The sequence below is a fragment of the Electrophorus electricus genome, chromosome 14 (genome assembly GCF_041902795.1).
Source record: "Electrophorus electricus isolate QZ-2024a chromosome 14, ASM4190279v1, whole genome shotgun sequence".
NCBI classification, from domain to species: Eukaryota; Metazoa; Chordata; class Actinopteri; order Gymnotiformes; family Gymnotidae; genus Electrophorus; species Electrophorus electricus.
In genome coordinates this window covers 5,126,221-5,149,200 of record NC_137510.1, presented here as the reverse complement: position 1 = coordinate 5,149,200, position 22,980 = coordinate 5,126,221, and the positions used below count along the sequence as shown (strand labels likewise).

Below are 22,980 nucleotides of genomic sequence, written 5' to 3'. Positions count from 1 at the left end.
AAAGGAATGATAAAAATACTTTGCAGGACATTTATTTATAAACAAAATATATTAAAATCAAAATAAAATGACATTTGATCAGTTAAACTACAAATTTTAGACAAAGCACTGAAGGAAGAGCTGAACTGCAAAAGCAAACAATTTCAGAACAAGCTACTTTTGAATAACACCACAATCACTCTTAAAGAACCTATATACTTGAAATGATTAAGAAATTCAGCTAGTAACTAAACTTGGGATATGGTGGAGGTCTGTGAGGTTTTGCACAGTATGCATCAGAGGTAGTGGTCATTATATGTTGTTGTGAGTTGGCTGGTGGGTTCTAAGCAATGAACACCTATGCTTCTGAAGGCATGTGTGTGTTAGAGGCCTACTAACGTCCACAGGAAGACCTCACTGTGGGCGGCAGTGAACAACCGTGTGCCTGAGGGGCTGAAACTGCAGAGATGGACTGAGTCACTGTGCCACATGAAATCCTGGAAACGACCACTGGATGTGTCGATGAGTTTCAACACACGCTCTGGAACACAAACAGCTCACAATGAGAGAGTCAATAATCTTTAAAGTACTGACAAACATGAAAATTCACAAATTATTAGAACATGCCTTACAGCCAACAGTAAACTCACGGTTTGATCCAGTGACAAGAAGCTTTCCTTTTACACATGGACTGAGAGACAGAGCCCAGTCTGTCAGAGAGACTGTCCTCAACACCTATCACACACACACACAATATGCCTATTTGAATTGCGTTTTTCCTCAGATTATGTCAATATTAGTATTAAATCTGGGTCTGTGTGTAGATACATGTTATTGTTACGGTCAGCTGTAGGTTTTTTTTCCTATATCTTATATAGTGTTGGTGTGTGTGACTGGGCTCATGATAACTTCCTCATAATTGAGCTGAAATAGGTTTCCCCTTTAAATGTGTCAAAAAATGCAAGAGCTCCTATTGGTGAAAACTGTTAAACTTTCCAAATTTCAAATGCATCACTGCTTACATCTTGACCTACACCCAATTTACATCCAGTTTTGTTATTTTTAATTGAAGAGTCAATTGAAACTCATTTTAGTCTCGCTACAGCCTGGTAATGCTTATTTATATGCCATTACACATAACTTTGTGCAGTGTGACGGGGCTGACCAACTCTGGTCCTGGTAATCTTCCACTGTGACTGAAGTGCCAAGCACAGTCGAAAACAACTGATCCAGTTAATCAAGGCCTTCAGCTGCATCTAAACAGGCCTCTTGTTAGTCAGACCTGTGTAATACTGTGCTGACTGTTCTGATTTCTGATTTTAGTTGGATCATTAAGTAATGCATTAAGGGGGGGTGGGGGGGGTGATGGTGTGAATTTGCCATCAAGCTTAATTAGACAACAGAAAGTTCGCTCTTCCTAGGTGGTGTAATTAGTTAAATACTAGGGTGTGTGTGTGTGTGTCTGTGCACACCTGTTGCATGCATGGACATGCCTAGTCAGTGTCTATGACCACGATTCCATGTTCCTTTTCCAGGCTGTGAAAGTTTAGTTCTGTTGGGTGACCAAAAATGTGGATGTGTGGGTCTCAGGTCTCTGTGCTGGCACTGAATGCAAACTCATCTTTACTTGCCTCTGCTCAAACTGTGTGAGTGAGTGAGTGTGTGTGTGTGTGTGTGTGTGTGTGTGTGTGTGTCCCTTTGTACTTGTACCTGTTTCTTTTTCAGACAGTAGAAGGTAAGTTCCTTCTGGGCAGCATAGCCAGTATAAACCACTACCCCTCTCTCTGGACTGAAGGCTGCCACACTGGGCGGTAAGCTTGCCGCATCCTGATTGGTCAAGGAGTGTTCATTCAAAGCAATCAATTAATTTAGATAACTTTTCTGATTGGACAGAAATTGTCACATAGTGATTTGGATAACACCACCTGCTAGGAAACGCTTGTCTGTACTGATTACCTCAGGCGGTGATGGAGCAGGAAATGTCAGCCAATCAAGAAGCTCGCATTTGTCCTTTGTCCAGTCAGCTGCCCAGATGCTGACACGCCTATCAACACTGACAGCCAACCAGAGCTCGTTGCCCTCCAGACCAAACTCCTTATACTGTTAGTCATAATCAGGTTAATAATAAAGTCACAGAGTAAAAAACAATGCTGTGCTTAGAAAAGATTGTCAGACCTGCTTGTCAGTGCACTGTATAGTGGTGATGGGTGCACCCTTGTGGTCATTAAAGATGCGTAAAGTTACTCCTGTAATGGGACAGCTCACTACAACACAACCATCTCGTCCTCCTGAAAGCAACACCTGACCTGCAAATTAAATACAAAGTCAGCATACACGCACCCTTCTCTAATACACCTGATCCAACTAATCAGTGTTTTCAGAAGTCATTGACCGTAGCATATCAACTGGTTTATATACTTCTGTTTAGCCTGCACTTTCAAGCTTCACTACATTAATGTTGTCCACTAGTGAGTTGCGAGTAATGAAGCTGAATAATGCCAGAGGAAGAAACACACAGGGTGGAAACAGCGCCCCCTCACCGTGCTCTGAGTACTGCAGGGCGCAAACAGCGCTACGCTGGGGCTGTAGGCGGAGCTTCATCTGGGCCTGTGCCACGCTGAAGATCCTCACAAAGCCGTCGCTGTAGCCTCCAGCCACAGCCCTGCCACCATCCACAACGCACATTGGGCCCCAGCACACACACTCACAGCTCTGAGAAGAGGAAGACAACAAACCCTGGTAAGACAGTGGTAAATGAGCCTGTAATTCCTACTGTTTAGCTGCAGAAATAAGAACAATGTTGCCATTGGCCACTCAGGGGTGGGAAGGGAATTGTGATGTCTAGTTTGAACTAAAAGGTAATGAGAAGCATGTTATGTTCAGTTGTGACTTACCTGGTTGAGCACCTGGAACTGCACCAGAAGCTCATTGTTAGGCAACGCCCACACCCTTACACTGCCGTCCTGCCCGCAGGTGACAAAGTGCTGCTCATCTGGGCTACATACCACCCCGTTTACCTACATGCGCGCACACACACACACACACACACACACACACACACACACACACACACACACAGGTATTTCCTACACTTTAGTCCCTGGTTTTTGTGTGTGTGTGTGTGTGTGTGTGTGTGTTTACGCACGTGCCCGTGTGTATGTACCTTGCTCTTATGACCACTGATGAGGCGTATACTAGTGTTATCGGGCCAGTTGATGTACCACAGAGTTCCTGCAGTCGTACCCACAATCCCCATGTCCAGGACATCATCAAATGCCACACTCACCACTGTCCCATCCAGTATCATCTCCTGCTCCAGTAACACTTGAGTGTTCCTGATTGACAAGCCAGCCAGCCAGCCAGCAAAAGTGGTCAGACACACTCAGATCAAACAGTAGTGCAGCATTAATGTGGCATTTCTGTGTATCAGAACAACTAGTTATGAGCTCACTCTAGGTTTGTGTGTTTAGATTTGTGTGTGTTTTACCGGCCCTGTTGGTTAGTTGTCCCGCTGTTTGAAGGTCGGAGATTTTGGACTGCTGCTACTGACCACAGTCTCAACTTCTTAGTGTTACTGCCAGTGACCAACCTATTACCATGGCAAAACATCACACCTACACACACACACACACACACACACACACACACACACACACACACAAACACCTTTCACCTTAATTCATGGAAATGTACAGCTCTAGCACACAGTGAAATGAATACGTGGATCCACAAGATGAGATATCCTCACCAATCTCGCCATCGTCAGCCTCCCAGGTCATAAAGCAGCGGTGTGTGTTGCAGTCCCACACACACACGCGTCCACCGTTTGTTCCCGTAAACAAAATGGAGTTGAGGGTGTAGCACAGGCACGTCACCTCCGCCTCCCCAATCTCCGATGGCAACTCCACTTCCTTCACCTGGGAAGCACGTCAGAAGCACCAGACATCTGAGAGCCTTTAAGGATCTCACCTGTTATGTCCTCCTTACGGTTCTTTTCATGTGGCTGGTGTAAACTGTATATCCCTAATTTGTACCATAACAGTAGCCCCTAAGTACACTGCATTCCACATTATTATGCAAATTGCATTTAAGTGTCAAAGATTTACTTTTTTTGTTTTTCAATTAAACTCATGGATGGTATTGTGTCTCAGGGCTCTTTGGGTCACTGAAATCAATCTCAGACACCTGTGATAATTAGTTTGCCGGGTGAGCCCAATTAAAAGAAAACTACTTAAGAAGGACGTTCCACATTATTAAGCAGGCCATAGGTTTCAAGCAATATGGGAAAGAAAAAGCATATCTCTGCTGCCAAAAAGTGTCAAATAGTGCAATGCCTTGGACAAGGTATGGAAACATTAGATATTTCACGAAAGCTTAAGCGTGATCATTGTACTGTGAAAAGATTTGTGGCTGATTCAGAGCACAGCCGGGTTTGTGCAGATAAAGGCATAATGAGGAAGGTTTCTGCCAGACAAATTCATCGGATTAAGAGAGCAGCTGCTAAAATGCCATTACAAAGCAGCAAACAGATATTTGAAGCTGCTGGTGCCTCTGGAGTCCCGCGAACCTCAAGGTGTAGGATCCTCCAGAGGCTTGCAGTCATGCAAAAACCTACTATTCGGCCACCCCTAACCAGTGTCACAAACAGTTGCTGTGGGCCCAGACATACATGAAGACTCATTTCCAACAGTCTTGTTTACTGATGAGTGCCGTACAACCCTGGATGGTCCAGATGGTTAGAGTAGTGGACAGTTGGTGGCTGGCCACCATGTCCCAACAAGGCTCCAATGTCAGCAAGGAGGTGGCGGAGTCATGTTTTGGGCCGGAATCATGGGGAGAGAGCTGGTAGGCCCCTTTAGGGTCCCTGAAGGTGTGAAAATGACCTCGGCAAAGTATATAGAGTTTATGACTGACCACTTTCTTCTATGGAAAGAAACTCATGGTATGGCCACCATCCTCCCCTGACCTCAACCCTATTGAGAACCTTTGGAGTATCCTCATGCAAAAGATCTATGAGGGTTGGAGGCAGTTCACATCAAAACAGCAGCTCTCGGAGGCTATTCAGACATCCTGCAAAGAAATTCAAGCACAAATTCTCCAAAAACTCAAGTTCAATGGATGCAAGAATTGTGAAGGTGATATCAAAGAAGGGGTCCTAAGTTAACATGTAACTTGGCCTATTAAGATGTTTTTTATTGAAACAGCTTTTGATTTCAGTAAATGTGACCTCAATGCTGCAATTTCAACAAATGACCATTTTCAGTTCTTTACAAGCTATAAAATGTTTTGAAACTCTCTTGTGCATAATAATTTGGAACAGTGCATTTTGTTTCTTTATTTTTGAAAAAATTATCAGTGGGAGGTTTGTTCAATAAAATTCAATTTATACTCTAATGGTTGATGACTTGAAAATTATACTGACTGTCATTTGTATTGACCATTTAGGAAAATCAGAGAAAAATATAATTTGCATAATAATTCGGAACACGGTGTATAAACTAGCTAGTCATATGTCATTCCCTACAGCTGTGTGCACACTAGTATGTGTGTGCATGTTTAACAGGAGAGTGTGTGTGTATGTACTGGTTTCTTACACATTCTTCTTCTCATAGCCAATGAGTGTGTATAGACCTCTTCCCTTTCTCCCCGTATGTGTGCATGTGTGTGTGTGTGTGTGTGGGCACCTGTAGCTCTGCCCCGCGCCCACGTGTGTGTATGCAGCAGAAGAAGACCGCATTGTTGCCAGCGTATGCCAGCTGGCTGGTGCTGCTGGGGCTGAACGCCGCCTCGTGGAGGGGTAGGTGTGCGTTCACCGTACAAAGAAGTTCGAACGAGCATGTGCTCCACAGCGCCACCCCTGGCTCCTGGCAGTCACCTGCACATGACATTAAGTCAGATAAGCGCTTACTTACACTTACACAGGTAGGCTGACATGAGAGATGGATACTTCAGAAATAAATGCACATTTATTCCAGTTACAAAGAGGTCTAATATTATATTGTAACATGTATTCTACAATTGTACTGGAGGATTAATTCAGAGAAATAATATTTCAAAACATTACACTAATGTCCCTACAAAGACATGACATCCATACTGAGTACACTGTAAAATGACCCAGCCTTCCATCACGAGATTATTAGGTGAGGAAACATTATGGTTTATTTACATCAAAGCCAGCAGCATGACTGATAAAGATGATCAACATAGCAAGGTAATTACACTGACCTACGGAAAGGAAGTAGAGGTCGTCTCGGGAGAAAGCCAGACTCTGTACTGATCCCTTATGGTAAGAAATGCTATTTCTATGGGAACCGTCCTGAACATTCCATATGCAAATGAGGCTCTTGGATGAGGCCCCACCTCCTGATGCAGAAGCCACCATCTACACAGCCAACAGTAAAGAAAATTTATGCAAATTCCATAATTCGATGTTCATTATTGATGTACAGTGTAATTGGTATTTTTTGTGATTTAGCCTAGTAGACATTCAAAATGTGCATGTTTTATAATTTTTAAGCATAAATATCTAAAGCTAAATGATCATTAATGAACACTGTGAACTAATATGTCTCTCTGTCAACTGGTATGTCTCTCTGTCAATGCATATGATCATTTTTTCTGCAAGCAGTAGTACCTGAGCGTCATGGGTGACAGCGAGGGTTGAGATCTCCTCTGTGTGGCCAAGCCAGTGTCTCTGAGAACCAGTTTGAAGATTCTCTACTACCACCACACATCCACAGGAGTATACAAACAGTCCTGTATACACACACGCAAATAGAAATCTATGACTACATCCCATCCACATCAGAACATTTTTCAGACACAGACACACACACACAAACTTACACACACATGCAACAACAACAACAACAACAACAACAATACACAAAATAACTATTCTTTACCTGTGTCAGGATTCCAGGCCATGTTACTCCGCCCATTGCCATTGTAGCCAACCACAGCCTTGAGAGTCAGACCCTCCTGTCCAGGAGGCGGGGCTACAGCACTCTAAAATGGATTGGGAGAAAGTTAATTTTCCAAAATATGAAGAATGTATAAAACTTATGAACAAATTATTAACTCATGAAAAATGTGCACTTGGTCCAGTGTGGAGGTCCTGTAGCAAGGTTTGAAGTGTTTGTAACAGTCAGGTCGGATTGGCTTTGAATCGTCTCCGTTTTCCTGTGCTGTGACCTGATTGGCTAACTGAAAACTGATTGAGTTTACACCCTCAGTCCTTTCAATAATCCGTAGGAAGGAGGCATGTCTGGGAGCAGGATAGCAGGTGGGGTCACTGGAGTGGGCGGGGTCATGTGAGTGGATGGGGCCAGGCTGCAACTCCTCTATGTCACTGGAAAGCGACGCAAAAGATGAATCTGTTTGGAGACACAGAGCCTGAGTAAAACTTCACAATTAACACAAATTTTATCGATCACCAAATGAAAATTTCCTAGAAATGCATATGTAATGAGCACATCAAAGGACAAAGGTCAAAGGTACATTATGACAAAACAACACACTCAGATACTGTCAGATGTCATGAACAGCATAAGTACTTATATGAACAAATGTGAATACACAGTTATTAAAACTTGTACACAGATTCACCTCCATGTCCTGCCTTCCATGCGGCACTCACATCCAGAACGGGAGGAGAAGAAAAGGGGCGGGGTACTGCCAGCCGAGGCTCCCCATTGGATAAAATTCCATTAAACTCTGTCTTGGACTGTTGACACTTGGACTGCCTTGGGCCTGAAGATATCAGAGGTTAATTCAATTGTAGTTTACTGTTTAATTCTGAACATGGATTGGCTTATTTAAATTAAAAATTCCCACCCCCTCTTCACCTGTCTCAGGAAGAGAGTCCATCCGACCCTTACATGGTCTAGGAGGAGAGAGGACAGCAGTTGGGGACCTGAGATTTTTGGTTGTTTTTTTTTAAATAACAAAGAGAATGGAAAGAACAAGTTCACAGACACGCGTGTGCATTTTTTTTCTTTTTTTGTACCCTAAATTTGGACAGATTTTACCTGCAGCCTGACATTTCCTGTGGGTGGGCCAAAAAGTCCCAGAAGAAGACAGCATCACCCACTGAAACCACACCCATCTGGTCAGGTGTAAAGATCACTTGTGTGATGGGCTCAGAGTGACCAATGAACACCTGTCCCACACATGCATACACACACACACACACAAACACACAAAAGAAAAATACTCTTTAGAAAACCTTCAAAGACAATATGAACCTTTAAAAACAGCTGTGCCAATCTAAAAATCATTACAAAACAGTAAAATGATCCACAAGGTCATGTTATATTTTAAACATCAGCAGTGGTTTCCAGCATCAAGACAGAAAAACATGGGCACCTGTGAATTAATGTCCAGTTTCATGTTGTAGTCCCAGACTTTCACTGTGGTGTGTCCGGCAGTGAGTAGGTAACGGCCATCCTTACTGACAGCCAGAGACGAACACTGGTGTTTATGTACCTTGGATACCTGTGACACCATCATACACAGTACAAAGAAAAACATACAATTCAAAACAGATACAAACGCATGCACGCATGCACATACACCAACACACACACACACACACACACACACACACACACACACACACACACACAGTAATAACATTATAACAATCTCAATGCAATTCAGAATGGACAGAGGTATCCGTTTATAAATATATATTATAGAGGTTATAACAAATGCTGGAGATGTGGTGTCTGGCTGCATGTCAAAGTCTGAGACAACATTGAAAATATGAAGAAATGAAAGAATAAATGACTAGGCCTCACACATCACTGAATACATGAATGAATGAATGAATGACCAGGCCTCACACATCACTGAATACATGAATGAATGAATGAATGAATGAATGACCAGGCCTCACGCGTCACTGAATACATGAATGAATGAATGAATGAATGACCAGGCCTCACACATCACTGAATACATGAATGAATGAATGAATGACCAGGCCTCACACATCACTGAATACATGAATGAATGAATGAATGACCAGGCCTCACACATCACTGAATACATGAATGAATGAATGAATGAATGACCAGGCCTCACACATCACCGAATACATGAATGAATGAATGAATGAATGAATGAATGACCAGGCCTCACGCATCACTGAATACATGAATGAATGAATGAATGACCAGGCCTCACGCGTCACTGAATACATGAATGAATGAATGAATGAATGAATGAATGAATAGGCTTCACACATCACTGAATACATCAATGAATGAATGAATGACCAGGTCTCACACATCACTGAATACATGAATGAATGAATGAATGAATGACCAGGCCTCACACATCACTGAATACATCAATGAATGAATGACCAGGCCTCACACATCACTAAATGAATGAATGAATGACTAGGCCTCTCACATCACTGAATACATGAATGAATGAATGAATGACCAGGCCTCACACATCACTGAATACATGAATGAATGAATGACCAGGCCTCACACATCACCGAATACATGAATGAATGAATGAATGAATGAATGACCAGGCCTCACGCATCACTGAATACATGAATGAATGAATGAATGACCAGGCCTCACGCGTCACTGAATACATGAATGAATGAATGAATGAATAGGCTTCACACATCACTGAATACATCAATGAATGAATGAATGACCAGGTCTCACACATCACTGAATACATGAATGAATGAATGAATGAATGAATGACCAGGCTTCACACATCACTGAATACATCAATGAATGAATGACCAGGCCTCACACATCACTAAATGAATGAATGAATGACCAGGCCTCACACATCACTGAATACATGAATGAATGAATGAATGACCAGGCCTCACACATCACTGAATACATGAATGAATGAATGACCAGGCCTCACACATCACCGAATACATGAATGAATGAATGAATGAATGACCAGGCCTCACGCATCACTGAATACAAGAATGAATGAATGAATGACCAGGCCTCACGCGTCACTGAATACATGAATGAATGAATGAATGAATAGGCTTCACACATCACTGAATACATCAATGAATGAATGAATGACCAGGTCTCACACATCACTGAATACATGAATGAATGAATGAATGAATGAATGACCAGGCTTCACACATCACTGAATACATCAATGAATGAATGACCAGGCCTCACACATCACTAAATGAATGAATGAATGACCAGGCCTCACACATCACTGAATACGTGACAAAATGAATGAATAACCAGGCCTCAGTCATTGCCCTCACCTCCCTCAGCAACCGGCCAGTGCTACTGTTGATCCAGAGGATTTTATTGGCCGATGTGGTGACAAGCAGTTGAGCAGATGGGGAGAAACAAACTCGCAGTGCTGAGTCCAGCGTGGTGCTCTCAACATCTAACACACTCACATCGATACGCAGTAACTGCAACACACACACACACACACACACATGCACACGCAGACATGTGCAGATACATGGGCGCATGCACGTGTGAGCACAGAAATGAACAATAAAGAATCAATAATATTACACAGGGGTTCAACAAGGGTCAAGTGTAAGGCCTTTTTCTTTTTAAAATTATTTAAACATATTAATGCTCAAAAATGTGAAAGTTATTTGAACATTACTTTTAAGAGTACATCGCAAACACTGTAACTGTAATTGAATGTTAACACTACAAACTCAATTGCTATGAGAAAACTAGGCATAATTCATATATTAAATATGCTCTTTCACTGTACTTCATCAAGTGAGTGGGCATCCATGATGGTTACAGTGTATTCCGTTGGACCGACAAAAGCAAGGTGGCGACTGTCTGAGCTCACAGCCAGAGCGCCTGGTCCCCGATCCATGCCACGTGCAACTACATTACCTTAGAAACACATTCGACACCAGGAGTACATCAGTCACGGAAATCCAGATTTCATTAACATTCCATGTTTACAACATAAACATCAGGTAGCTCAGACATAGTCACTATGTAGAGCACAGTTGCAACGATATATCTTACACTGTGCCTGTGTTTCCTAAGCAACCTACACTGCTATATCAAAACAAGCAATACTGTACATTGCATAAATATACATGTACTCTGTAGGATATAATTAGTTCAGTCAGACAAGCATATAATAACTTCAGGTTTGCTGGTGGTTGTGAACAAAATGCTTTGAAATTCATATTTGACAATAAAATCTGTACCATTCCCAGATACTAACAATCAATAAACAATGTTTTAAATACTATACTGTTCTGGATGCCTCTGGCAGAGGTACTTTAAGGGCGAAGCTTTCTTCCTTAACCATTCTCTCTTCTGAGCTTACCGTATCAAAGCCATAAATAGTGCAGACAAACGCCTTTACCAGAGGTGTGAATAAAACTTTAATATCAGAGTATTTCTCTGGTTAATAAAGATATTATATCAACGTTAATTATTGTTAGGAAAGGCTGAGGGTTAGGGTTAGTGACCTAGCACGCGGAGGATGTGGTAGTCAGGCTGCTTGGTGCTGTAGAGAGCCAGGTGTCCGAGTGAGCAGGCACTATAGAGGTGGTTACCATCAGGGGAAAACAGCACACCCACCACAGGCCCTCGATGCTGTCTGCAGGGGCACACACAACCAGCACGTTAACAGGGGTCAGTGCATGCGTGTCTGTCTGTGTATAGCCATAGCTCTGCGGGTGTGTGTGTGTGTGTGCACGTGAGACAGGTGTTGATTGGTCACTCTGAGCCTATCATACAAGTGAGCTGAGCAGATGGGTGTGGTTTTAGTGGGTGATGCTGTGCGTGTGTTTTACCTGTGCTGTGCCTGTAAGCTGGATGTGGGAATGTCAAACACTCTGACAGCTCCAGAGTTGGAGCCACAGGCAAAGACAGGCAGGCTGGGATGGAACGCCACAGAGCATGGAGCATCATTATCCTCCTCAGACACAAAGTCATACAGCTATACAGAGGGAGAGAATGAGTGAGTGAGTGAGTGAGTGAGTGAGTGAGTGAGTGGGAGAGAGGAAGAGACAGAAAGAGAGACAGAGAGCAAGAGACTGGGACACAGTGAGAGAGTTAGACAGAGAGCAAGAGAGTCAGAGAGCAAGAGAGAGGGACAGAGCATGACACAGAGCGTGAGTGAGTCAGAGAGCAAGTGAGAGACAGACAGAGAGAATGAGAAAAGGGAGACAGGAAGCAAGGGTTTCCTAGAACACATAGGACTGTGCTGACCTGCTGTGCTGAGTCCATGGCCCACACCCGGACTGTGCAGTCTTTGGATGCCGTGGTGATCTGCCTTTGGACTCCATCCACGCTGAAGCCCAACACTGTCGCAGTGTGGGACCTCATCAGTGTGCGGTAACCACGACTACTGACATCCAGGTAGCCAAGGTTACCTGTGCTGGTGGCCGCAAGGACACTCAGACCATCAGAGGAAACATGCACTAGACTAAGTGGACCTTCGTGTTCTACATACATGCACACACACAAGACAACACCACACAAATTACTTAAAAATACAAAACAAACAACCACCAACATATAAAATCACTGGTCAGTTGAAGAGATTGACCGTTGCTACTAACCCGCCTCCAGAAAGACAGAGGAGAAGTCGAGAGGCCAGAGACGCAAGAAACCGTCCTCTGAACCTGTAGCACAGAATGCACCACACACACTAATACTGTTCACCGCAATGCCTGGACCTACACACACACACACACACACACACACACACACTTTAAAAATACAAATAAAAAAGTACTAATCAGAACTGGCAGAATAATGAGTCTGAACGGACTGATGTACTATGACCAGCCGTACTGAAATGAAAGCAGATGAAACAGTGGCACAAGTAAAATCATTTCACTGAACAAACTGTATTATTATTTTTTTGCTCTCTGTCCCAGTCTTAGTTTCAAATACAGTGAGCTCAGGAAGAGATACAGCAATTTAGCATGCGTTATGGACAAAGCTGGCATAACTGCACTATCTGTGGCAGGCTGCCACAGCAGTCAGTGTATTTTGGGCAGATGTCCTGTGCACATCCTAGACACTCTATCTCACCTGTGTGTGCACCTCTTGGACTCTCTCTGCCTCACCTGTGTTGAAAGTCTGCTTCTCTCTGCGGTGGGCATGGCTCTGCTGAGCTGGGAGGAGCCTCCTGACATTCTTGATTGCAACGGAAACATAGTCAATGTCCAGGATGTGGCCACTCCTACTGCTGGCAAACCTGCAGGACAGAGAAAAGTTGTTCACACCATGTGAACACACACTCTTCACAAGATGTTACTTACCAACATTCTTGGTTATGAACATCTGAAAACACACAGGATGGTTGATATTTTAATGTGTGTGTGCGCGCACGCTCTCACAGCGCACGGTCGTCTGGCGGCCGGTCAGGTGTGTGACCCTGCTCAAAGTCGAGGTCGGTGAACTCCAAGCTGTGGTACTCTCCCAGGTTAACAGGGCAGGACCGGAGGGAGCTCCCTCGGACGCGCCACAAACGCACGTTACCCATGCCACATGACACCATTCTTCTCACACAGACATGTCAGGCATGCATGCACGCAAGTACAGAAACATCCAAACCCAAACAAATAATTACAAACATGCAAAAAAGCATAATTACACTTAGATCAAGAAAACAACTCAACTCTTTGTTCACTTTCCCCTAGGAAATGAAAACAAGACAGGCACAAGCACTCACATATACAAGCACTTATGCAGGTTAAAGTGCATGTGTGTATAGCAGAAAAAAAGATTATCAGTATATTTGTTTGTGTGTGTGCCAGAGTGTATACCGTGTGTCGTCAAAAAAGGCAATCTTCATGGTCTGAATGTCAACATCTGTGTGAGCTTTAGCTATGACTGAGGCCACACCGCCTTTAGGGACATGCTGTGTATTCCAAACCACAACCATCTAAACACACACGAGCACAAACACACACATACAAATCCACGAAAAAAACAAAAGATCTAAATACATAAACCCATCAATAAGAAAATGCTCTTTCAGAATCATTTATGATGTTAACCCCAATAATTAAACAAATCTTAAAACATATAAATACAACACAGCAATTTGAATTGGCCATCAGTATAAATGTGCATTGATGCAAAAATAAGTATGAGCTGGCTACAGTGGAGTGTATGAGCTGCCCAACTCACAGTTCTGTTGTGTGTGTCTTTCCCCACTCCACATAGAACTCCTCCACTGTAGGAAAAACTGGAGACACAACACAAATTAAGACAATCATTAGGAAATTGAATTTTGGAGCAGTGTGGGTGTGCCTCTGTGTTTGCATGCACACCTGACTGAGTTGAGTGTAAATGTACCTGAGTGAGTGTGTAAATGGGAGTGGGGTGTGTGTGTGGGTGTGTGCACGCATGTTTGGATTTACCTGGGTGAGTGGAGTGTCTGTGTGTGTGTGGGTGGGTGGGTGTGGGTGTGTGTACCTGAGGGAGTGGAGAGAGTGTGTGTGTGTTTTGATCATAGTTAGACACTGCCCTTTGCTGTAGCTCCAGAGCCGAACCACACAGTGTGTGCCTGTTTGAGCAGAGGCCAAGAGAGACGATTTTGTGTTCAGTGCCAGTGCAGAGACCTGAGACACAGAGAGACACAAACACACAGACACAGACACACACACACACACACACACACACTCACACAAACACAAACACACAACACAAATCCGTCAACATTAACCAGCTTCTATGATATGGAAACCCTTCTCCAGCAAACAGATTCACTCCATATGCCACACATGCATACAGTATGTGTGCTTATGTGTGTTACACACTTTGTCTGTGTGGCCAATGAAAAATCGCTGGTGACCAGACAAGACCTTCATGCTGACAATGATGGCATGACATGGATACACCACCTCCTCCCCATCATGGGCCCATGCAGCCTAGAGAGATAGAGAGAGAGAGAGAGAGAGAGAGAGAGAGAGAGAGAGAAATAACAGGGGACGGTGAGAGACCTGTATTAACTGAAAGAATGGTAGATGTCTCATTTGTGCTGCATGTGTCACACTTACACATCTCATTGTGGCCCCACCAAAGCCAATGATCTTGTTCAACTTGAGTATGGGGTCAGGGTGTAGCTTCTGAGAGGAAAAAAACCAAAACACACACACACACACACACACACACAGTCAGTTTTCAATAGACAAATTAAGTAAAACGTATGTGTGTGTCTTCCATGAAATGTGTCTTACATATCGCTGTTTTGCAGGTTTGGTAGAAGCCAGATGAAGAGGTTGAGGAACAGCTGCATTAACCACCTAAAGACAAAACAGATCAGTGCAGGATATCCCTTTCCACTGAGTTTGGGTTCAGTTAACCTGTGCACAGTGTGCATACTGCCCTTCAGAATCACATCCCTGGCAGGTCTCAGGCTACTCACTGCCACTTCCTCATTGTCTGTGGAGCCTGCGGTGACATCATCCTCACTGTTGCAGTGAGCAAACACATGCACGCCATCTCCGTCATCACGCGTGACACTGTTGTCCTCCTCTTGACCCTGTGACCCAAGACCTGCCAACCTTGGACTGTTGCTGTTTTTGAAGGGCATGGAGGTCAGCTCTGGCAGACTGGAGGTGAGGAGCAGCGCGTGTTGTCTAGCACGCTGGATACACACACACACACAGAAATAGTGAGAATTATTAAATATACAAAACTAGTTGGATAAAGGCTTTTATAGCTAACGTTTAACAGCTTTCAGATGGGAATAAAACAGTTGTGCATGTACAGATGGACTGTAAAATGTCAGTGGTAAAAGTAGTCGCATTGCAACGTGGGAACTGCAGGAACAAATTACAGCACACACACGAATGGACATGCGTACACACACGTGCACACTCACAGGTTTGGGTGTGGTGATTTGCTGGATGAGGGAAACACGGTCCTGCACATTCTTGCTGATGCTCACACAGCGACTCTCCTCTCGATAAAGCCCCTCGCTAGCTCCAAGCTCCTCTAACAGAGACAGAGAGGGTGTGAGACAGTGAGATAGGACATGAGACAGAGAGGGAGTGAGACAGGACATGAGACAGAGAGACAGCAAGACTGTGTGTATACAGTATCTGCATGGAAACTGTGTTTTCAACACTTACTTGGAGGTGGATTGTTGAGTCCTTTCTGTATGGAGTCAAATGGCATCTTTGTACCATCTGAGGGAAACCTTTGAAAACACACATGCAATGAGGATTACTTTTCTATAACAGGATGGTTCTAGTCATTTTAATGAGGCACAGCATACACACAAACAATTACAAATGTCCTACATGCCTTTGACAAAATACATCTCAAGTAAACATGAGACAGGGATTGCAGGATTCGGTTCCAGAATATTACCCAAGGTGCCTCAGGAAAACAATGTTCCTAGTGCTAGCCTCTGCATATGAAGAGAAAGGTAGCCTCACACAGCATGTAATATCGGTTTAATATGCATACTTAGGCAGAATCATTTTTGCCTTTTTATTAATTCATATTCACCAAATTAGCTCAAGTACCTAAAACACCAGCCCCCAAATCATTGATACATTAGGGTTACACGCAATATCTAGCCACACATTCATAACATCTGAGCCAACCACTTCACAACACATTCATGAATATTTGACAGCCTCATTATGCATTTAAGTAAATCTTGTTATATGTAACAAAGGGGGAGGGGTGTGTAAAATCAGTCCAGGGATTATTTCAGCTTAATTACAGACACTCAATACCATGTATGATGTTTGGAGTCAATGTGTAAGACAAAAACCACTACCTTTTAACATAGTGCATGCAGATTAATGATGTGATTTTAAGTACAAAAGTCAACGGTCAGAAAGAGTTCTCAGTCCCAGGGACATGAGTACAACCCAGGCGACTAAAGACAGACTAAAGACATCACATCACCTGTAAACTTTTACATTAACAGCTGTGCCCAGTGTCAAGCAACTGCTTACAGCCAAGTAGGAGTAAACAGACATAAGCAACTATAATATATTAGAATTCATGGGTATTGAGGCTCGATTGTGTCCACTTGCATTATTTCCTTAATAAAAGTCAAAGAAATGAAGGCTAACGCCAAAGGAAGTCACCCACATGGATTGCATTTAGAAAATAATTTAATGTAGGCGTGTAATTTGGGCTAAATATTGGTGACTAGTCCACGATACAATACTCATCATGATGCATGGTTCGTGATTCGGTAAATCATGATGCATCCTAATATCACAATTGGATCACAATTCTTTAAGAGATTTATCTATAAAGGCTATAGAAGAAATCTATACACTGGTCTTCAGTATATTTCCATCCATAGGCTTTAAGCTATAGCTATGAATAAACAAAAACAAATATAAATAAATTATAAATTATAAATAAATTTAAAGCATTGATAATGTGATGACAAATACAATATCAATACAACAATATACTGCAGTATTGGCACAGATTTAATTTTAATTCAACACATTGCACACTAAGTACTAAGATGGGGCAAAGGCCAGTTATTTGTTGAGTATGGAAATTTAAAAGGTGTGTGTGTGTGTGTGTGTGTGTGTGTGTGTATGGGGTATGGTAACAAAAACAACACACTAATAAAACACACAAAAAAAGCAAGATGTGCAGCTCACCTAGGGCTGAGGAAAGTTCACTTTCTTCACTTTGAGTGAAAGCAGAAATAACTTAATGTATTATTACTCTGCTAAAAGTAAAACTCAAGGATTCAAAAGAAAACTAAATGTAAGGTAACAATATTAAACTGTTAATGAGTAAAAGTTGAGTCTCCAAAAACAAAAGTATGGTAAATGAATAGTGGATTACTGCATCAAACTAATGCCCCATCCTGAGCTCACCTGATGTAGTCGTAGAGATCATGCCAGCTGCTGCCCTTTGGCACAGGGAAACACATCTCTCTGGGCATGGGAGCAGTGCCCTCTGACAAAACCATGCCAGCCTGCCGGAACTCGGAAAATGACAGACCTGGAGAGATAAAAAAAAAAAAAAAAAAAAAGAGAGTGATGATAATTAATTATTGAATTACTATATAGGGCCAGAGATGGTGAAGTCTATATGCATCTGTGTAATTGTTTGTGGGTGCGCGTGCGTGTACCTGGGTCAAGCAGAAGGTCACTGGTGATGACGTTTTTAGTGACCATATTGGCACAGAGTCTGATGCTCTTCAGGTGGCTGTGTGTTCTGTTCAGGTAGATGGAAAGCACATATCGCAGGTCCATCACTAGACACGTCCAGCGCACAGAGGCTGGTGTTGGACCCACCAACCCTGAAACCACACAGAAACATAACAGTGATGAGAATGCTTAAAGCTGCTGTAAGCCATTCAGTTTAATAACACTTCAGCTAAACTGTCTTTACATCTTGCTAGATCCCAATAATATAGTTGCTCTAAAGTAAATAAATATAGATCAATCAACAACAAAAATTTCAACATGGTTAGGCTGTGTTAAACAAACAGGGAACTTCTTTAAAGGAGGTGGTCCTCCTTGTCTGTCCTTTATTTTGCATGTGATCTTAGGTAGAAATAAGCATGCACGTATTTTGAACAGCCTCTGAAAAAAGGTCTGAAGAGTTGAAGTGAGACTGAAGTGACAGGTGCCCAGTCGGAATTAGCAAGAACTGTAATTTGTATCCAATTACTGTCATCAGTCAATGTTTTTCCAACTTTATGTACATTAGAGAGATTATTATTATTTATTCATGAAATATGAAGGAGATAGCTCAATTCTCAACAAGGCAGTGGTATGAATGTAATTGTATCATTCTGACTGACAAATGCAGATTTAAAGTGCAGCTTTCTTTGCAAAAGTCTTTACTAGCTCTTTAGTAATGTTACTGAGGATTTCATTGTATGATCACACTAACATCTACTTTTATAAATATAGACCATTTATATGGCCTTTGCAAAAATATATAATTTTAGTAGAAATTAGCTTGAAGGATTACAAGTTAGTCCAATAGTGCACTAGTTCTGGGCACAACTAACAATAAAACAAATAAAAATCTGTGTTTTAAACCAACTGTATTAATAAGCGCACATGGCCTGGTGACAGTCTTGAATTGTGTAGTGTCAGCTAAACACTCTTTTATGGTATGATGATATCAAATACCAACACTGCGCTTTACGACGGTGACCACAGTGGGTATGTGGTCCAGGCCAACGGAGGCATTGACGGTTGTGTTCGCATTTGTTCTGTCTTTTCGTGTGGATTGCGTTGAAAAACAATAAAAATATACTCACAAAAATAATTCAATAAATTACTGCCACAGCTACAAAAGAAAGATTGGTATTTTCAAACATTTCCTCTCATTTTATGGAAATACATGTATGTACCTTAATAGATGTGACAACTAGTGCTTTTAGTTTTATTTTTTGGCCTTGCTCAAGCCAAAGGCCACAAATTCTTTAAGCTGTATTTGTTAGATTGGACCAGTGAAAGTATTTTTTAAACATCAGATGGGCAATCAGTTTCAGATTTGGAGACATTTGTCTATTCAAGTCATTAGGAGCCTGGTCTTCTATGGGCAAATCTGTCCACAGCTGCTGGGTGGAGAAACTTAAAGCCCATAATAAAATGTACCAGTGCTGTCTTCCTGGCACACTGATTGAAATATTATCAAAACAAACTGGAAAATATGTCACAGATGAAAGGTGGAAACCAAGATAGTGTCCCAACCAAATGTTCTTTCATCAACACTACTTTCCACAAACACTCAAGGCAAATTAAGTAACTTGAAAACATCACATTGCTAGCATGAAATAATCCCACAGGCAGATATCATGCTTCAGGTGCAAATGTGTACCGTCTTTGGCGGTCTTAGCTGTGCTCTCGTACACTGAGCCAGACGCAGCTCCACAGAGGAGGGGGAACTGCAGCCATGTTGCCGTGGACTTAAATTCTTTGAATAAGTTGGAGAAGGACACACGGATCACCTGACCCTCCTGCTCCAATGAGAGGATTTGACAGTCAATTAATAATGCCATCACTCTCTCTCACTCTGCCTCACTCTCTCGCAGTCCGTTACCTCAGCTGCGACGTCCAGATGCACCACGAAGTGTTTATTGGGTGTGGGTCTGAACAGTAGGTAAAAATAACGGCCCGTGAGGCCCAGCGATTGGCTGCTAGTTTTGGGCAGCAGGATGAAGTTGCTGGCTGGAATGGAACCCCGGATACGAAACACGGAACACTTGAGCATCTTATCCTTCCATCAATCACGCAAAACAAAAAATAAAAAAACAAAAATAAAAATCCCAACAAATAAACAAGCAAACAGGAAAGAAAAAAGATGTGTATATTAGCATATGTACAGGCCATTGAAAACAGAGAACATAAAGATCCAAATAATACAGGTAGTATAAACATAATCTGAAAACTTAATCATGTATGCATAACAAAGGCATATGTGGCATATGCAAAAAAAGGTATAAAAGACACTCTGTGCCATACTGAGCACTAACGTTTTTAAAATCTTTTATATAAAATACAATTATTCCTACATGTACACAGTGGGTATATAGCAGCATTCACCATGTAGGTCGTAACATCGCCTTCTTTGTTGGCTTTTTTCCATTCTTCCAATTTCACGTGCTTGAACACGTTTACATACGGATGCTGCCACGCTGGGAGATGCACAGGGACGCAAGTTCAAAGACAGCGTGAGAAATGAAGGACAAAAGATTTATGACAGCTAGCATTACTCAACTCTAGTCAACAGTAATAGTAACAATAAGAGCAATGTTAATATTAGGAATAATATTGACAGCATTTCCCCAGTGATGAGCAGTACGGTGTCCTGTTTTTCACATTTTAACTGTTAGGCACAGAATAGTTAGTGAGCAACAATTAAATGGCAACACAAAGATAACACAAGCACAGGCAAACCTTGATAGGGGCGACCAATAACTTAGTTAGCTAGCGTTAGCTAGCAACGGTATAAATAATAGTTAAGTCTAAAACACAATCAGGACAGAGAAGGGGTAAAGAACGTTATTTGCGTGATTATCTTACCTCTGGAAGACATTGTTAACATGTTATTCTCACGCAGACAGAGGTTAGCTAAAGAAGCGTTTGGTACCTGTTGATATTTTTAGCGTTGCAGCTAGCTTAGCTATCTAAATGCTAAATGTTTCAGCTAACTGAAACGTTCACAGTAACTTGCTTAAACAGCGAACATCATTTTGTTTTCGTTTAGGATCTCCAGCACACTGTATGTACGTTTCACATAGCTTCAATTCATTCCTAAAACTGTTTAACCATTGTTTATTGTTGATGCTCTGGTTCATTTGGCAGGCGTTTGTTGACAAGTCGACTTCCCGCTGCAGTAGCCGCCGCTTTCAAACTGCGTGACGCCGTCTCCGTACGTTCCCAATGGACTTCTGGGAAATTGAGTAACCCCCCCCCCCCCCCAAAAAAAAAAAAACGTTCCAGAAAGAGTGTTTTTCAACCTTGAATTGAGTTTACTTAACATTACCCGGTATACCCAGAACTACATATTACAGTGACCACAGTCGTTGAAATGGGAAAACTGTGACTGCAGTGGGGAAATACAAAATGAAGTGGAAGATGTAGTGCCAAAGGTTTTGATGGCTTAGGAAAAGAGGAGGTTGCAAAAGAACTTAATAAGCTGTCGCCAAGATTAACCCCATGTGCCTCTCTGCTTGAATCAACAGATGGAGTATCAAAGCATATACTGCACAAGCTAAAATGGAGAAATACTCTGAAGAATTGAAGCGGTTAACACCAACTCTGTACTTTTACTCCCAAAAGCCTATGAGAATGTGAGAATTTTCAACAATGCTCTGCCACATAGTCACATCATACGCGCTTTGCAGCATCTCAAATGATCCTGGATCGACTGCAGCATCGTCCAACAGCTTATTCATGATACCTTGGCCCTGATCTCACCATCAGCAGTGAAGCCCTTTCTTGCATTGGGAAGACCCCTCAAAGGATTTTGGGGGCAAGTCAGATGCTGAAACTTCTTTGAAATGCCTTGGTTTCTTCTTAGGTATTGGAAACAAGGTGAGAGTACAATGAGTCACTCAAGAAACAAGGAGAAAGCAGGTCTGTGATTTTGCAACCCATCTCTTCATTAGCGGTATAGCAGACACAGTTTAATTTTGTAGGAAAGGCTTGAAGTTGAAGGCATAGGCAGTTCTACAGTTCTTACTATAGATGGCCTCCACAGTCAGAATCCTCTCATAGAAGGTTTCAAAGCTCTGATCAAGCCAGCTAAAGGCTGTGCCAGGACCATCTTGCAAAATCCAAAAACTATGCTTCATGGTCTGAAGGTCCAACAGTATGACAGGAGGGTGCCACTGCACTTAAATATGGCCATCATTGGCTTCATTGCAAGAAGTATGGCAGAGGTGTGCTCAACATTGATCATGGCCTTGTGAGGAACAATGCACCATGCAGATATCTTCTCACTTATACATTAAGTCAAGATTACTTGGAGCTTTTCTATGCTGCTGTCAGAGCACATAGCAGATATATCAACAATCCCAATGTGAGCCAGTTGAGAGGAGCTTACAAGTGCCAACTCAGGCTCTTGTCTAATTGAAGACAAGACTGATGTTCTTGACTCAACACCTGCCATTGTCAACATTACAGGAAAAACAGAAGTGTAGCCCGTAGAAGTGAATGTGCCTGAAGATTCAATTCCTAACTTCGCATACTTTGAGTAGTATGTTTACAATTCATCCTTTCACACTTATGATGACATCATCTCTGCAGGTCCAAAACAGCTCACAGTTCTCCAAGAAGCTCCTTATGGACATCTCTGGACAGCAAGGCATCTCTCTCTGATCACAGCTCAAAGGAACCGGTGATGTCTCCCTCAAATAGACATGGCAGCATCATTTCTGCTGGAGACTCTGCCTCTCGGATCAGAAGCTGCAGGCCCTCAAATGTTCTCCTGAAAACAGACGTGCACATTACATGTGGCCCTGTGTTCTATGACCACTGGGGGAACACAGCATGCGACATGT

The 22,980-nt window shown here is 42.4% G+C and overlaps 1 protein-coding gene across 6 annotated transcripts; it reads right to left on the bottom strand.

Moving 5' to 3' along the window:
- Window positions 1-16: 16 nt before the first annotated feature.
- wdr90 (WD repeat domain 90) lies at window positions 17-21,326 on the bottom strand. Of its 6 annotated transcripts, none has more exons than XM_027024772.3 (42): window positions 20,999-21,326; window positions 20,519-20,610; window positions 20,016-20,192; window positions 19,794-19,932; window positions 18,085-18,255; window positions 17,828-17,954; window positions 16,094-16,161; window positions 15,844-15,956; window positions 15,385-15,606; window positions 15,197-15,262; window positions 15,017-15,085; window positions 14,777-14,887; window positions 14,433-14,578; window positions 14,145-14,202; window positions 13,778-13,896; window positions 13,349-13,510; window positions 13,076-13,206; window positions 12,563-12,679; window positions 12,210-12,445; window positions 11,792-11,937; window positions 11,465-11,595; window positions 10,741-10,871; window positions 10,265-10,420; window positions 8,350-8,478; window positions 8,013-8,143; window positions 7,830-7,897; window positions 7,591-7,734; window positions 7,081-7,358; window positions 6,888-6,990; window positions 6,617-6,738; window positions 6,208-6,364; window positions 5,664-5,854; window positions 3,728-3,896; window positions 3,467-3,593; window positions 3,143-3,314; window positions 2,874-2,996; window positions 2,520-2,691; window positions 2,155-2,285; window positions 1,936-2,079; window positions 1,690-1,806; window positions 630-714; window positions 17-520 (listed from the first exon to the last, which is right to left on the bottom strand). In XM_027024772.3, the coding sequence occupies exons 1-42, from the start codon at window positions 21,018-21,020 to the stop codon at window positions 363-365; spliced, it is 5,631 nt and encodes a 1,876-aa protein (XP_026880573.2). In that variant the 5' UTR covers window positions 21,021-21,326; the 3' UTR covers window positions 17-362. The 6 variants fall into 6 exon arrangements, 5 of the variants coding, with proteins under 5 accessions (XP_026880573.2, XP_026880576.2, XP_026880574.2 ...); XM_027024775.3 differs by having other exon boundaries at window positions 7,830-7,867; XM_027024773.3 differs by having other exon boundaries at window positions 20,016-20,186.
- Window positions 21,327-22,980: the final 1,654 nt, after the last annotated feature.